This window comes from Myotis brandtii, unplaced genomic scaffold (assembly GCF_000412655.1).
Source record: "Myotis brandtii unplaced genomic scaffold, ASM41265v1 scaffold802, whole genome shotgun sequence".
Classification (NCBI taxonomy): Eukaryota; Metazoa; Chordata; class Mammalia; order Chiroptera; family Vespertilionidae; genus Myotis; species Myotis brandtii.
Genome location: NW_005371230.1, coordinates 14,316 through 31,146, shown reverse-complemented (window position 1 = coordinate 31,146; position 16,831 = coordinate 14,316). Strand labels below are relative to the sequence as shown.

Sequence of the window (16,831 nt, the reverse complement as noted above, 5' to 3'; positions counted from 1 at the left end):
CACGGAGTCCGCAGCTGCCATCGTGGGCCCCGGCGGGACTAGCTCCTTTCCTGGCGGCCACCGAAGTCCCAGGGGGGAGAAGCCGGGGTCGGTGGCGAGCAGAGGTACTCACCATGTCGGCGACTTGGCGGTGCAGAGGCGCTGACGTCCGCCCAGAGGCTCAGGAGGCTGGTCTGGAAGTGTCGTCATCGAGGGGCGGGGCCTGGGAAGGCGGACTACAACTCCCAGCACGCCCCGCGGCACACGTCAGGGGTGTACCATTCCACAGCTCCCGGAGGATAGATAATAGGGAGGAAAGCAGAAGTCTTATTGTAATTAATTATATTAAAGTTTATTTATACAATAAAGCTTATTAAAACTTAAGAGAACATTTTATTGGTTGAATCATCCGTATCCCAACCCACTCCTACGTCTTTCCGCGCGTTGCCTGATGAGGATTCGAAGTCTCCGCGTGTTCCCCGCAGCGTCCTTAGAATGGATTCTCCTGTCCTCCGGGCAACGCGTCACAATAAACACCAGCGGTTCGCGGAGCGTGAGGCTCAGCTCGGCGAGGTCCCGGGCGGGAAGCGTGTGCTCCCTGGTGGCTCGCAGCCCTGGGCGCTCCAGCAGCTGAGACGGTCTGGTCTGGGTGGTCGGATTGAGTGCCCTTCTGAGAGGTGACTTGGTCCTCGCAGCCGCCAGGTGTTGGCCTTTAGATACCCACCTACTCTGAGCCTCCGTTTCCCTAATGGGAAATCTTTCCCCTCATCATGTTAGTTAGCCAGAAGCGTTCGGCCCCTCCTGCACCCCCCCATCCCCGGCACCTTTCTCCATCCTTTCGGAGGGAGCTTGCCAGGTTCCGCTTGTGCTATACTTATGTTCAGTGTAGCTCCCTGGGGCAGCATCTATGCCTTTGAAAATCTCAGCTTTCTGAGCTTCTACCGACGAGCCTTACCCAGAAGAGGGGTTTGCAATGAATTTGCTAAATAAATGAATAAAGGATTTTGTAAATGTTGCTCAAGAAGAGTTAAGTAATGGAAAGAGTCAAGACAGGAACTTCTGTTTTCTCTCTGTTGCACCAAGTGCTGTGCAGACACTGGGAAACCTATATAATAAAACCCTAATATGCAAATCAACTGAACAGAGGAATGACCTGTCGCTGTGATGCACACTGACCACCAGGGGTAAACGCTCAATGTAGGACCCCTGGTGGTCAGTGCGCTCCCACAGGGGGAGCACCGCTCAGCCAGAAGCTGGGCTCAAAGCTGGCAAGCCCAAAGGTGGTGGCTGGAGCTTCTCCTGCCTCCACTGCAGGAGGGCGGTAAGGAGCGAGGGGTCCTGGACTGCAAGAGTCCTGGACTGTGAGAGGGATGTCCACCAGCTGGCAGGCAGACATCCTCCCCGCCCCCCCAGGAGTCCCAGACTGCAAGAGGGAACACCCCCTGAGTGCATGAATCTCATGCACCAGGCCTCTAGTATTGTGATAAAAACTTGGCTCAGACCTTGGTTCCTGCCTTTGTAGAGCCAACAATTTAGTGTGTGTGTGTTAAGGATCCCTACACGTGGATATACAATGGTAACCCATTAGGTAACATGATGAGGGCATGGAAAGAGAAGCGCCTGTGGCTATGATAGAGGGAATTACAGTGATGAATGCACTGAGTAGTACAAGGCTCAGTGTTAATTGGGGGAACGAAAGGGTTTGGCTCAGTGAAGGACTGGTAACCTGCCTAAAGCGAAACAGCATGTGCCCTGGTCCTGTGCTGGGGAGGGCTCCACCGGTGACAACTGGAGCTCAGGTGCCAGGGAGCGGTGTCCCCAGGTGGCAGATGAGGTTGGTAGCGCTCTGTGAGCTCCTGTAAAACCCCAGGAAGCTTTTGTGGGGAGGCAGTGGGAATGGAGCTTTGAAATACCACGCACATGAAGGAGCACTCCCCAAATGACTGCCGTCTAGTTTTAAAGGGTATCTGATCAGAGGGAGAGGTAGGATGGAGGGAAGGGTTGTATGTTCTTAGCTTTAGTTTAACCAGAATCTTCTCTTGTCTCATTGATATTACACACTAGCAATGATTCATGCTCAGGTGAAACAACTTCTACATTCAAGGCATAAGCCAGTGTTTGAATTATTTACTGATGTTTGCCCAGGGTCTAAATCAAATTGGTGTTTTATAAATATTATGAGAAAATGGAGGCAAGTATTCTTAGCTCTTTGGTCCTCCTTTTTAGGACACGTCTAATTATGAAAATAGTACCTAAGTAAGTGGTTGCATAGTTAATGTGATATTGCAAAAGGAAATCACAGTTGGCATTCTACCCTTTAACAAATACTTTGAAGTCATTGTGGATTTTTGTTTGTTTTGTTGTTCTGTATTTTTATCTTGGTTAGAAAATTGTTCTCTCCCCCCATGAAATTTGAAAAACTCAGGAACTAGAGGGTAATACCTGTACGTGTTGTGCATTCTGAAAAGCTAAGTTCTAATTTTCAGGATGAGGGACAGTGCAGATGTTTAAGTCATTTGATCTAAACTGAAAACACCTGCCCTAGTTAATGATGCCTTTTAAACCTAACTTGCACTCAAAGGAGGGCTGGTTGTCTGCACAGTATTTATATCTCACTGCAAATTATTACAGCAAAAATTTTATCATTTACAGAAGGGGAACGGCAATGCAACAATGTAATCATACACACTTTGTAACCTGTGGGTATTTCACCTGGAGAGCCAAAGGGAGGGCTCACGGTGATCATTTTGAATACCATCAGCCTTAGCCCCACAAAATAGGTTCTTTCCCCACATAGTTTGGGACTACTGTTTTATAGAGAACATTCACTTTCAGACTGAAGGTAATTGAGACTGAAATTTAGTAATCACCGTTTTCCTAAACATTCCCTCCTGTATTTTTCATCGTAGGGTAGGCTTGAGCTATAATAGAAGTAGCCCAAAGGAACCTTTTGAAGTTACTGATATAGGGGACGCCTCCAGGAGACGCAACAATGCCTGGAGAAGGAACAAAAACTGATATGGAGAGGATTGGCCTCTTCAGTGAGATGGAATATATAACTGTTGGTGATAAATATGTGTCACATTTTGATCGTAAGTACATTCGCTCTCTTTACAGCCTAATCGTGGACATTTTCTGTATGGAAATTTGGTTAAATGATATTTAAATTTATTTGTTTATCTAGAGAAACACAAACACATCCATTTGTTATTCCACCTATTTATGCATTCATTGGTTGATTCTTGTATGTGCCCTCACCTGCCATCGAACCTGCAACCTTGGCGTATTGGGATGATGCCCTAACCAACTTAGCCACCTGGGTAGGGCCCAAATGATATTTTTAATGGCCCATATTTTAAAGTATTAGTTCTAAAGTTGAATAAACTTGAAAATAGAGTTAAGAGAATTTCATTTTTTTGCACTATCCTTTCTTTAAGTATTCTCCTCATAAGTAATTTTATTTCTTTCCAAGGGTTCATGGCAGTTTTCTCCCAGAATATTTTGTTTTTAGCTTTTTTCCCTTAAATAGGACACTCTACTATGCAAATAGTGTTCACATTTGTACCTGAAAAGGCCATCTACTATTCCTCTTGAAAAATAAAATGCTAAATGAATAGCCAAGTGATTGTTTAAAAGAGTTGTAAATGAGAGCTAAAGTAAATAATCATTTAAAATGTCTTAAATTTTTGGCTATTGAATGACCTCTATGTGGCCATAAAAAAGAATACAATGATATGAAACACCTCCAAGGTATGTTATTAAATGAAATAGAAATTAAGGTGCAGAATAGTGTATGCACTATGCTGAACACTAAAAATAGAGAGGAAAATATATGAAAATATATATTGGAACATGCCTAAACATTCTTTGGGAAACAAATTTAATATCATGATTGCCTGTGGGAGAGGAACCGAGTGGCCAAGTGTGGGGGAAGATTTATTGTATAAATATTTATACTGTTGCATTTGGAACGATGTGAATATATTACTTTTCAAAAATTTAAGGTAAAAAATCAGTGATACAAATTCACATTGAAATAACCAGTTGATTTAAGGATTGTTTGCACTTCAAAAAACACTTTATATCACAAAAGGACTTCTAAAATTAATCCAAATTATAAAAGAAGTTCCAAATATTTATAAAAAGTCTTTTAAAAAATTACAGGGCTACTAGTATATTTATTGTATAAATATACCACAATTTATTTATATGTTCTAATGATGGATATTTGAACTGTTGTTGTTTTTTAAAAAACATTACATTGTTTTTTAAAAAATCGACCCACAGGTTGAGAACCACTGCTCTAAGGTCTCTTCCAGCTCTGAAATTCACAGTCTATAACGTGATATATATTTTTATTGATTTCAGAGAGGAAGGGAGAGGGAGAGAGATAGAACCATCAACGATGAGAGAGAATCATTGATTGGCTGCCTTGTACTGGGGATCGAGCCCACAACCTGTCAGACCCAGGCTGATGCTCTATCCACTGAGCCAAACCAGCTAGGGCAGAACTGTTTCTTGGTTTTGATTATTATGACTGAAGTTGCTATGAACATTCTTGTTTATGTCTTTTAGTGGATAAAGGCACTCATGAGTTGTGAGTATATACCTAGGATGGAAATTGCTTCAGTCTGAGTGTGGAACACTCTCCACTTTAACCTACACACACACACACACACACACACACACACACACACACACACTTATTGACATTTCACACAAACTGTTTCTCAGTTATGTAGATGGGGAAGCATTGGATTAGATAATCTCTAAGGCAGTGGTTCTCAACCTTCTGGCCCTTTAAATACAGTTCCTCATGTTGTGACCCAACCATAAAATTATTTTCGTTGCTACTTCATAACTGTAATGTTGCTACTATTATGAATCGTAATGTAAATATCTGATATGCAGGATGGTCTTAGGCGACCCCTGTGAAAGGGTCGTTCGACCCCCAAAGGGGTCGCGACCCACAGGTTGAGAACCGCTGCTCTAAGGTCTCTTCCAGCTCTGAAATTCACAGTCTATAATGTAACCCTCTTAGGTCTTATTGTCAACATAGCCTTTCACACAGAGCTTTGAAACAAGTTTTAGGCCTCAAAACTTATTGGCCCATGTCACATTTTGACACTTTTTTTGTTATTTTTCATGTCCTTTGATTATTAGTGAGCTCAAAATTACCATATTCCTAATTTATTTTTTAAGGGCCCTTTAATGAAGCTGCCAGCAAAAAGAAACAGATGCTCCCTGGGGGATCCAAAGAAATGTCAGATCTCCAGGCGGGTTACTTTGAGCCCCGTTTTGTAAGGATTTTTGAAGGTGAAGGTTATGCGAATCTGAATCAAATGAGGAGAAAGCATATGATGCAGGAAGCAAAAAAAAATCTAGGCAAAGCTTTCCTCCCTCCTAACGGAGATAAAAAATCGTAAGTGTTTGGGGGAAAACTCTTGACTACATCTGCAACTTTCTCTCCTCTAGCCCTTCCACAGGACTTACTTATACTATATGATTCACTTTTTAAACTATGATCCTTTGGTAATTTTGTCTTGACTGGGGATAGTTATACTGGGAGATTTAAGTTGGCAAGTATTTTTCACTAAATTGATTGTCTTTATCACATTAAATTTGGGATTATTTATGTTACTGTTCTCTATTAGTTTATTTAATAAAGGCCAACTAAATAATGAAAATAAATTTGATAAAAAAAACCTTGAAGTAGTCAGGGGGAAAAAATCACCTTGGGTCATCATATCTGTGCCCTGACTGTTTTTTCTATTTTTAAAAAAACTTTTACAAAGTATCAATAAAAAAGCAAAATTAGGAGAAGGCTTCTTTTTTTTTTTTTTAAATATATTTTATTGATTTTTTACAGAGAGGAAGGGAGAGAGATAGAGAGTTAGAAACATCGATCAGCTGCCTCCTGCACATCTCCTACTGGGGATGTGCCCGCAACCCAGGTACATGCCCTTGACCGGAATCGAACCTGGGACCTTTCAGTCTGTAGGCCGACGCTCTATCCACTGAGCCAAACCGGTTTCGGCAGAAGGCTTCTTTTTTGATAAAGAAGTTAAATCATCAAAAATAGGTTAAGAATCCTTTACATGTAATATGGTTACTTTTACCCTTTAAATAACTTTTTCCTATTTTTAAGTGTTCCCCCCATGAACTTTGACCTCTTGTGGTAATAATTGGAAATTGCTGCCTTGATACATTAATTTATAACTGCGATTTTCTACCTTTTTCATCTTATGGCTAACATAAACTAATTACTAACATTTTGCAAACATCAAAAAATATATTTTTTGCCAGTTTGACAAAAATAAATAGGTATAATTTTTTTTGTGTTGTTAATTCTCACCTGAGGATATATTTTCCATCGATTTTAGAGACAGATACAGGGAGGGGGAGGGAGAAACATGGATGTGAGAAACATGTGTTGGTTGCCTCCGGCATGCCCCGCCCCCTTGTCCCCCACTGGGAATCGACCTGCAACCCAGGTATTTGCCCTTGACCAGGAATCAAACCCAGACCTTTCTGTGTGCAGGCCGACACTCTAACCACTGAGGGACACTGGCCAGGGCAAAATAGGTATAATTTTGATTCATTCACACGGGACGGCTATTGTTGTGTTGGCCATGGTCATTTTTTAAATTTGACAATCTAAGGGAAAGGAAGTCAGTGGCCCTGACTAAATAGTCAGGTTGCATATATTTTTAAAATTCTTGTAGCACACCATTTGAAAATCGCTGGATTATAATGTTCATTTTTCAGTCAAAAAATAATAACAGTTTTGTAGTTAGACTAATTTTTCTTTCTTTTTAAGTCTCCCTAGTATGAGAAAAAAAAATCTGTAATTTAGTGGATACAGAAAGTTTCCAAAAAGAGAGATTGGTAGTAGAAATAAGAAGCCTTTATACTGGTACTTACTCACCACCAAATTATGGAACCACAGGCACTTAATAAATTTTAAATGTACCGATATTTATTGCTTGCATTAAATCAAATTCTACTTAGATAATGCTTGTGGATAATTGACCTTTTATCTGCAATGTCATTGCTTTATCTCCTTATATTTTATTTTATGACATATATTCATAAATATCAATGAATAAAAATGAGTATTTTCTCCTAATGGAAACTTTATTTGTAGGCCAGAGATAATAAGTAACCAATATTGATGTCTTCTAGTTTTTAAAAATTTTAATTCAAATGTATAACCAGTGTCAAGTTTTGATGATAATAAGGTACCATTTACTGATTATTAAAATTTGTTTACTTCATTGATAACTTGGAAAATAGAGGCTATGACTATTACTAACATTAGTTATCCTTCTTGTGAACATTTTATTAAAGATAATATTTGTTAAAATAAAGTATTAGGTGGTAAATGGTTTAATGATTAAATATATATTGTGGGTCCAGAAAATTTAACATTAAAATTTAAAAAATTTGTTAACTTTTTTTCTATAATAAAGTAATCAGTATGAACCAAAAAGAAGAAAATTAGCAAAATGTCGTGAGATTCATTATGCCATCAGCAGCAGAAACAATACTTGTATGTTTTTGAAAGTATAGTTTCCAGTGAGTGGATGGTCAGAAGTAATTGGCCATTTATTAGCTAATTTGCCATAAAGTACCTCACTTCACCTAAATACACAAAAAGGTCTATTTATTGTTATGGTTAATGAGATTAATAGAAAGTATTTTAACTTCTTAGAGATTAAGAATTTTGTTTATATGAACATTTAAAATAAGCATAAACAATTAAAAACTCATCTCAAAATTGTCTGGAAAATTGGATTAGAAACTAGCAAGAAATGTTTTTTTTTGTTTGTTTGGTTTTTTTTTTTACCAAAGTTAAGCAAGTCAATTCCATTGCATATATTTTGCTCCTTTTTCAAACATTTTTATAAATTGTGCAAAAATGTATAAAACACACAATTGGCCATTTTAACCTGCTCTGTGTTTTTTTTTGTGTTTTTTTTGTTTTTGTTTTGTTTTTTTGACTGTAAGATGTGGAGTAGGAAGCTACTATGGAACAATAGGTGGTCCAGTCCCATTCTTCAGCGCACAGTCCAAACCCAGAGAAAAGTATGAGGCACCTGGGAAGAATTTATACACAAGCCCAGGAAAGAAGGGAACCGGATATGGGTAAGCTATATTTAATACTCTTATATCATTTGTTTTGAACTTTAAAAGGTAAAATTTAGAATTTCTGAACTTTGAAGTCACCTTTACTCATTTTCTTTCCTTAGCTATGCAAATGTTACGATAGGTAAACAGTTCACACACTCCGCTGATGTCTATGATGCACCAAAACTAAATTATAAGGTAAAATAATCTACTTTAGCTTTTTTCAACCTTTCTCATTTTGTTGACGTAGAGAATTCACTTGTGATCTAATGATGGTTTGTTTTGTTTACCATGTTTGTATTACTCGGGCAATGGCGGGCAGACTGATGTTTATGAATTGTGATAGTTTTACATTTCTTTTAAAAAAATATATCTTTATTGATTTCAGAGAGGAAGGGAGAGGGAAAGAGAGATAGAAACATCAATGATGAGAGAGAATCATTGATTGGCTGCCTTCTGCATACCCCAATCTAGGCTTATGCCCTCGACCAGAATCGAACCTGGGACCCTTCAGTCCGCAGGCTGACACTCTGTCCACTGAGCCAAACCAGCTAGGGCAACATTTCATTTTTGATATTAGATTTCCACATCTTACTATAGATCCCTTCAGCTCTTCCCAGGGTGAGCTTTTTACCTGCTGCTGTAGTTTACCACAGCTCTCACCTCTCTCTAAACTAGCTGTGAGACTTCTGTTAACTCAGCCTGATCAAATACCTTCTATTCTGAGTAGAGGAGTCATATCCTAACCCTTAGCCATGTTCCCACCACAACGAAGTAGTGGGAGTACTCCTCCATTAGGGTGAGTGATGGAATGGAGGAGTGATGGAGAACATCAAGAAAGAAGTAGAGAATGGATGCATGCCTACAGAAGAGAGAGTGAAAGGATGGAGAAAACTCCTCTCTTCATTAAAAAGCAGAAATAAACACTGAAACGTAACTGTTGTATGCCTTTTGCACTCACTTCATACAATATTTGATGTATAATGAAACATACTCACTTATGTGGAGAGCGCCTACATATGAATGGAGGAACCCTTATACATTTTGGAAAAATATCAACATAATTTAACAATATCAATGTAACTTAAAGAGAGCTGGTAGTAATAAAAAGTCCAATTTGTTGGACATTAAGCAACAAAAATTAAATGGCAACCATTTAATTAGTGTTTTTGTTTTTGTATTTTTAGGCGTGCAGTTTTCCATCATTTTGCTGTGGTGATTTCAGGTGGCATTGGGTGGGCTGTGAGATAGAAGGATAGAGATCAGTTTGGCAAATGGGTTGTCCAAACCCAAAAGTTTTCCATTAAATTGGGGAGAAGCCTTGGTCATTTGAAATTAAGCATCTCTGTTTTGTATGGATTATTCAGTTTATATAAAATTACATATAAACTGCTTTTCATCTGTAGGAATAGTAATAATACATAATATATAAATACATGTGGCTCAGTAATTAGTCTTCCATCCTAAACTTTATGGGTATAAGATACTTTTCTTTCCTTACAGTAGATAGAACTCTTTTATTCTTACTTTCATAACTTATTATTTATAAGTGAGAAATCTTGGATTTCCTAAAATTAATTCTGGAAATAATTTTTTAAATGTACCATTGCTTTTTCTTTTAGAATTTTAGAGATTATTCCACTGTTTTCTTGTTTGAATTGTTTCTGACAAGGTATCTGCTGTCATGGTTATTTTGTCCTGTCTCTTTTCCCTCTTGGTAACGTTTAAAATTTTCTTTATCACTCGTTGGAGCAATTTGATTGTGATCTGCCTTGGTGTAGTTTTCTCGTGTTTCTTATGCTTGGGGTTTGTTGAGCATCTTCGATCTGTGGATTTATAGTTTTCATTATATTTAGAATATTTTCAGCTATTATTTATGCAGATATTTTTCCCCCTTCCCTCCCCTCCCCTCTGTTTTGCTTGGGTACCAGGTAGCTAAAAATATTATAATCTAAGCCTGTTATAATGTAAAAAGTAAGTATTCCTCATTCTCAGAAGTAAAACTGACATTTATGAAGAGCCTACCATATGCCAGGTACTTTATACACAGAATCTCATTTAAACTTTACAGCAGCATGACTGGGGGGGGGGGCGTATTATCCTCATTTAGGGTTGAAAATGTGGTACTGAAAGGCCCCAGAGTCCCCAAGAAATGCTGAAAAGCAGGAGGGAGTTAGAGTGTGAACTGAAGACCAATCTCTTTTTACTATATCGTTTCCCCCAGGTAGTTAATAGAGATTTGTTCAGGTGACAAATAGATCTCTATACTTCAAATAAGTTGATATCCCAAATGAACAATCATAGTTGTTCTTATTCATAAGTAAGCATATCTTTAGTATCATAGAAACAGAGCATAACAAAGGAATGTTTAAAAAAATGTGAGCCTAGCAGTGTATATTTTAAAAATCTATGTGCTTCCATTAAAATGTAAAAGAAGATTCGACTCTCCGTTATTTTCCGTCGGAGTAATTTATGCCACATAATTTCTTTTAAAAAAAAATATTTCATTATTGATATCAGAGAGGAAGTGAGAAAGACAGAGAGATAGAAACATCAATGATGAGAGAGGATCATTGATTGGCTGCCTCCTGTATGCCCCCTACTGGGGATCGAGCCTACAACCCAGGCATGTGCCCTTGGCTGGAATTGAACCTGGGACCCTTCAGTCCGCAGGCTAATGCTCTATCCACTGAGTCAAGGCAGCTAGGGCTATGCCACATAATTTCTAACTCTTTAATTTACAGAAAGAGAGCGAAGAGCACCATCGTTTACTCAAAGGGGGACCTTTCAAGTTAAACCTTTACCCAAGAGAATATTTTGATACCAATCCTTATTTTTCTGAGAAATCTTTACCTCCAATTAAGAAGGCAGAGAAGAAAGAAGTACTCCCAAGCCCCTTTAAGCCCTCTTCTCCTGGTAAAAAGGTAAGTTAAGAGTTTTAGAATGAAAAGATATTAAGCATTTATTATTATTATTTTTTAATATTAAGCATTTTAAAGAAATAGTGCCTCTTGCCGTCAAATTGCTTTATTGCCCATGTAAACAATAAACTTTTGTTTTGTATTCATGCCAAGAATCATGAAACCAGTTTTTATAAAATTATGAAAAGGCATAAAGTATGGCCAGTGTATGGGAGGAAGGAAGCTCTTATAATGATTATTAATCAGTTCAAATATATTTGAGTTTACAGTTGATTCTTCTAAGTGCCTCTCTAATCTTAGGTCTAGTTTTTCTCAAAATCATAAAAAGCCAGGCCATCTTTTAGTTTTTGAAATGATTGAGATGAATTTTCTCACTTTGCTGAAGTTTACAAGTTTGAATAAAAATGGAAATACTTCTTTTAATTTATAAACCTTGGTTTATACATTTCTTCCTTCTGTGAATTGCCTGTTTACTTTTCCTGCAGATTTTCTAGTAGGATATTTGTAAGATCTTTTTGTACGCTAAGGATATTGTTCTGTTTTAGTTTGTTGAATGTTTTACTTTGATTATGGTATTTGTGCTATTCAGAAATTTAGTAATTTGATGTAGTCAAACTTAAGCATTTGCATTTTAATAAAAGAGAACTTTTAGAATTACAGTGTCTTAACCCCATGAAATTGCTGGTAGGGAGACTTTTTGCTGGTAGCTGCATTAAACAAAATAGACAACTTTCTTTAAATGTAAAACCAACTCCATAGGATAAACTTCAACATCTAATATTTTTAAGAAGCCTTTTACAAAACCACATAAAATGGTCTCATTCTGATTTGTAGGCTGGCGGAATGAAGGCAGGAACATTCGACCCTTACCCGTCACATTCTGCTGACCCGTATTCAGCTAAATCAGAAAAACCCAGCAAAGCTGCTAAGGTTTTCCACCCGCCAGGTGGACCAAAAAGCAGACCAATCGAAAGTGTAATGACTTTGAATGTCAAAAGGTAGTAATATGTTACATTTACTTCATTAATCAAGAAAAATTGTTTTCAACTTTTAGATTTCTTTAAAACCATATCTTTGATTTGTACACACTTTTAAAAATGACAAATTTGGATGACTTTAGAAATCTTGGCTCTTTCCGTATACCTTCCCTCTTTTGTAGTTCTTTCCCATCTGAAATTCTCAATGGAAAAAGCTTAATTTATGTACCAAACTATTCTGCCCATAATTTTTAAAGCAAATCTGTAGCATCTTATTATGAGTGACTTGAAATTCCTTAGGTATTTATCGTCCAGTTAGCTGCACATGTTAACACTAGAGGCCCAGTGCACGAATTCGTGCACTGGTGGGGTCCAGTCAGCCCGCCCTGATGGGGGCCGATCAGGGGCAGGGCCAGCCGGGGTGAGGGGCTGCGGTCGTTCTGGTTGTTGTGCCATTCGGTCACTGTGCTTTTTTTTTTTTTTTTTCACTGTGCTTTTATTATATAGGATCGTTCTCAGCGAGAGTTTTTGACCTTTGTTATAGGGCTCCAGGCTCTCATGAATCCTAATGACACTTAAGGTTTCTGTTCTTAACTTTGAAATAATCTCTTATGAAAACTGGAAATATTCCTCTTCCTGAAAAAAAATTGCTATTGACATCACGTTATAAAACTTTGAGGAAAAGCATGTTATTAAAGTATCTTAAAATTTCAATTTTACCCCGGTTTTGAGCACTCTGAAAACTGAGAATTTCTCAGGAGCTCAGAACATACATTAGAAATGGACAGTCCATCATTTTTGTGTGTGTGCAATATTATAAGTAAGTGAAATAATTCATTTCTATCTGTTCATTGAAAAATGCTTTAATGCCAATTAAACTAATTGACATATTTCTGACTTCAGTGTAATCCTGCGGTGGATTACTAGTAGATAAGGGACACCAAATTCGTATTCTTTCTTTTATAAAAACACAAGTAAGTACACCCTATCGGTGTAGACAGTGATTGTGATACCGACATTTTTATTACATCACAAAAGTAGAATTGCCCTTTCACGTTTATGTGATTTAACTGCGTCTACAGGACTAATGTTCTGGGAGCAGTTTTCTCTGAGCCCTTTTCTATCCAGAGAACAGACCTGAGAGAGTTCCATGTGTGCCCTAGCGAATATGTTTGGACAGAAAAGAGCAACTGATTGCTGCTTTGGAAAATCAGAAGTTTACCTTCTGTTTAGTAATTTTGAGTTTATTGAAACCTCTTTCTTTTTACATTATCGCAAATATTACCCTAAATCAAGTTTAAGCTCCTTTTACCCTAATTTTAAAACTAATAAATCTCTGGATCATAGTATTTAAAATTGGTCCCATAAGTCAATTTTTCCTTCCTAAATTACATTTTAAAAATATTTTTGATTTATTTAAAGTGAAGCTTTTTAATTTGGTGAGGAAATGTGGTTTTGGATTGTTAATTTTTTAAATTGTAAAACATTTTTTAAAGAATTTACAGATATATTACCTGCACCTATACAATTAAATGGACATTTATTTTCTAATTTTAGGGCATTGAATATGAAGAACTACAAGACTGCTTCAATACCATCCTTTTAGGCTCTGGAAGACAAGTAGCTTTCATTACCAAGTGCAAATTATTTGAAAAAATATAAGATGTTGTAGGATAGATAACCCAAACATTTAAAAGATATTTAATCCTACCACTCTAATACTCTTGTCTTAGTACTATTAATGAATAAATAGTATTTGCTGATAATTTGATTGCTGGTATGTGTCTCTCCCCTTCCCTTCCCCCCAGTATATTTTTTATTGATTTCAGAGAGGAAGGGAGAGGGAGAGAGAGATAGAAACATCAATAGTGAGAGAGAATCATTGAGCAGCTGCCTCCTGTAGGCCCCACACTGGGGATGGAGCCTGCAACCGGGCATGTGCCCTGATTTGGAATCCAACCGTGACTTCCTGTTTCATAGGTTGACACTCAACCACTGAGCCAATGCCAGCCGGGCTGGTATGTGTTTTTGAGAATATAATGTTTAGAACTTTTATACAATTTTGAAGTATAGTGTATCAATTGAGAGCTCTTACTCCTAATGTGAAAAAGCTGCAGGGTTGTGGGGGAGGGGAATGTGGAGGCTGAGGAGGGTAGAAAGTACACAGTAAATTCCTAACTTGGAGGTAAAAATTGGATTGATAGCTATCCAAGTGTCAGCCTATTAAAGGATTCTTATCAAAGATAAATATGGATCCATTCATATTGCATAGACTCACTTACACTTTATAGAGTAAGGCAGATGTCTCCGTGTACGGGGCACCGTGCCTTCCACTCATGACCTCTAAAGCATCACCCAGTGCAGCCCCAGGGTGAGCTTGGGCGGGAGGGAGAACAGGGAACACACTTTTACTTCATTATTTTATAAAGAATGACAAAGTTGCAAGGAAGGTGGTCCTTGGTGTCCTCTCAGCCCCTCCCCTGGTTAGCGGTCCAAGCTGCCTCTCCTGGGGCACCTCCCACTCCCAGGCCTTACCCTCTGGTTTCCAGGTTCTCTCTTCTGCACTCACTCTACCACTTTTCAAACTATCTGTTGTTAAAAGATACAATTTAAACGCATTGCTATAATTCACCATGAGGTCTATCAGTAGTCCTCATTGATTTTAGGGGTGGTGGTGGTTTGTAATAGAGAAATTTACAATATCTATTAATGTAATGCATTGGGGAAGTTATTTTTTTCTAATGATCTTTATCCCTTCTTATTTTTTAATTTTTAAAATTCATTTTTGTTGAAAGTATTATAGATGTCCCCCCTTTCCCCCTCTTAACCCCCTTGACCCTTTTGACCCCACACCACCCCCCTCAGGCCTTCACCGCACTATTGTCCGTGTCCATGGGTTATGCATATATGCATATAAGTTATTTCCCTCTGAGAGTTATCAGTCTGTTCCATGCTTCTATGTCTCTGAATCTATTTTGTTCATCAGTTTATTTTGTTCATTGGGGAAGTTATTATTTTTTAAATAGATTTTTATTGATTTCAGAGAGGAAGGGAGAGGGAGAGATAGAAACATCAATGATGAGAGAGAATCATTGATTGAATACCTCCTGCACAACGCCTACTGCGGATCCAGCCTGCAACCAGGGGAATGTGCCCTGACCGGGAATTGAACCCTGACCTCCTGGTTCATGGGTCGACGCTCAACCACTGAGCCACACCAGCCGGGCAGGAAATTACTTTTGGTTCACGGTGCTATCTTAGGCTTGTCCTCCTGCCATCCTAGGTTTCTCAGAACTGGAAGTCAGAATGTGTAGAGGCTGCAGTACTCTTCATTTGGACCCATTTTTATCCCAATGGGGGGAACTATGTCAATCCAGATATAAATCTGGCTTTTAAAGGGATTGCAGATGGTACAGAGAACTTTTCCTACTGTCAAATGTACATATTTTTATTGTCTTGCCTCATAACTGCTTACTTTTTTCTAAAAGAATATTTAAAATTCTTATTTCCTACCCAAAGTATAATGCAAAATGAACATCTTAAAGACATTATCAAGGGTATAATGTAACTCAAAGGGGAATACGTGTGTCTTCAGAACAGGAGTGGTTTTACCAGGTGCATAAACTGCATAAAATTCACATAGTTGTACATTGATAAATCTTACCCAACAAGTCTTACATATATGTTCTTTTGAGATAGAGGCTTATAATTTCAGATTTTATTAAGATCTAAATAATTGCTCATTTCACCTCTGCCTTTATTAGCTGTAGCTTTTATTAATGTGCCTCTCATAGCAATGCAAACTCCGTGTAACATTCACAAATGGGAATCTGCATCTAATGCCTGACTAAACGGTGTAAGGAGGAGTAGGGCAGCGGGCAGAGCTTATCTAGAGTTTGCATATATGTGTTGTGTCAATTTACAGAAAAAGGAATGCAGAAACCAGTATTAGGAATAGTGAAGCATGTAGGAAAATTAAGATTTTTAAGATGATGGAAGAACACACATACATACGCATTTTACTTGAGGGTGCTTTATTTGTGATGAACATTGATATATTTTTTTTTACCATTATTGACTCTTCTTTTAATTTTGAAAATATAACATTAGGTAGTTTCCTGTGAAACAACTTTTCCTCCCCAAACTTAGACATGAGGAGTTAAGACATGGTCACTGGCATCTTATCTCTTGATGACTCAGGCATCTAGTGATCTTTGGGCCCATTATGATGCCTGTATGACGTGAGTAGCTTTTTGCACCCACCATCAGTGAATAATGGAAGAAATAAGCTTGCTTAGAGCCATTAATTTCTATGAGTCATCCAACCATACCTATGTAAGGCTTAAAATGGAAACAAAGATTGAGGATGCTAACTTGTGGAAGAAAGACTTAATGAGATTTAGTTCAATAAGAAACTCCGCTGGGACTGGAGAAAGTTAAGCAGCAGCACATCATATCTTTTGGAAGTCATATCTTATGTCTTTAGAGGCTGATTTTTGAACAAAGCAATATAATTGATTATACTTTAGTAAGACTGATAAAGAAAAAAGAAGTAACCCCAAATTACCAATGTCAGAAATTAAAGATGGGATATCACCACACGTCCTCTGGATATTACAAAGATAATAAGGAATATTTGGACAACTGTATGTCAATACACTTGAGAACTTATATCAATGTATAAGATTATAAGAACATACCAATAATCAAACTGGCTTAAGAATATAAAATCTAAATTGTTCCATATCTATTCATGAAATTTGTTTTGTAATGTAAACCTTCCCATTTGGAAGACTGCAGGCCAATTGGTGAATTCTATTATGT

The 16,831-nt window shown here is 37.8% G+C and overlaps 2 protein-coding genes across 5 annotated transcripts in view; one reads left to right on the top strand and one right to left on the bottom strand.

The window, feature by feature from the left end:
• The window catches only part of UFSP2 (UFM1-specific peptidase 2), a 17,340-nt gene extending 17,123 nt beyond the window's left edge, over positions 1-217 (bottom strand). For both annotated transcript variants that reach the window (XM_005883845.2, XM_014531401.1), the window contains exon 1: positions 113-217. In XM_005883845.2, the coding sequence (XP_005883907.1) occupies positions 113-115 (3 nt within the window). In that variant the 5' untranslated portion in view covers positions 116-217. The remainder of the gene's footprint in view (positions 1-112) is intronic.
• A 305-nt stretch (positions 218-522) lies between these two features.
• Positions 523-13,767, top strand: LOC102251490 (chromosome unknown open reading frame, human C4orf47). 3 transcript variants are annotated; one of them, XM_005883833.2, is made up of 8 exons: positions 523-656; positions 2,889-3,071; positions 5,182-5,401; positions 7,990-8,127; positions 8,232-8,307; positions 10,854-11,033; positions 11,865-12,028; positions 13,565-13,767. In XM_005883833.2, exons 2-8 carry the CDS (start codon positions 2,972-2,974, stop codon positions 13,611-13,613), a joined length of 927 nt encoding a protein of 308 aa, XP_005883895.1. In that variant the 5' UTR covers positions 523-656; positions 2,889-2,971; the 3' UTR covers positions 13,614-13,767. The 3 variants fall into 3 exon arrangements, with proteins under 3 accessions (XP_005883895.1, XP_005883896.1, XP_014386884.1); XM_005883834.2 differs by having other exon boundaries at positions 523-681; XM_014531398.1 differs by lacking the exon at positions 11,865-12,028.
• Positions 13,768-16,831: the final 3,064 nt, after the last annotated feature.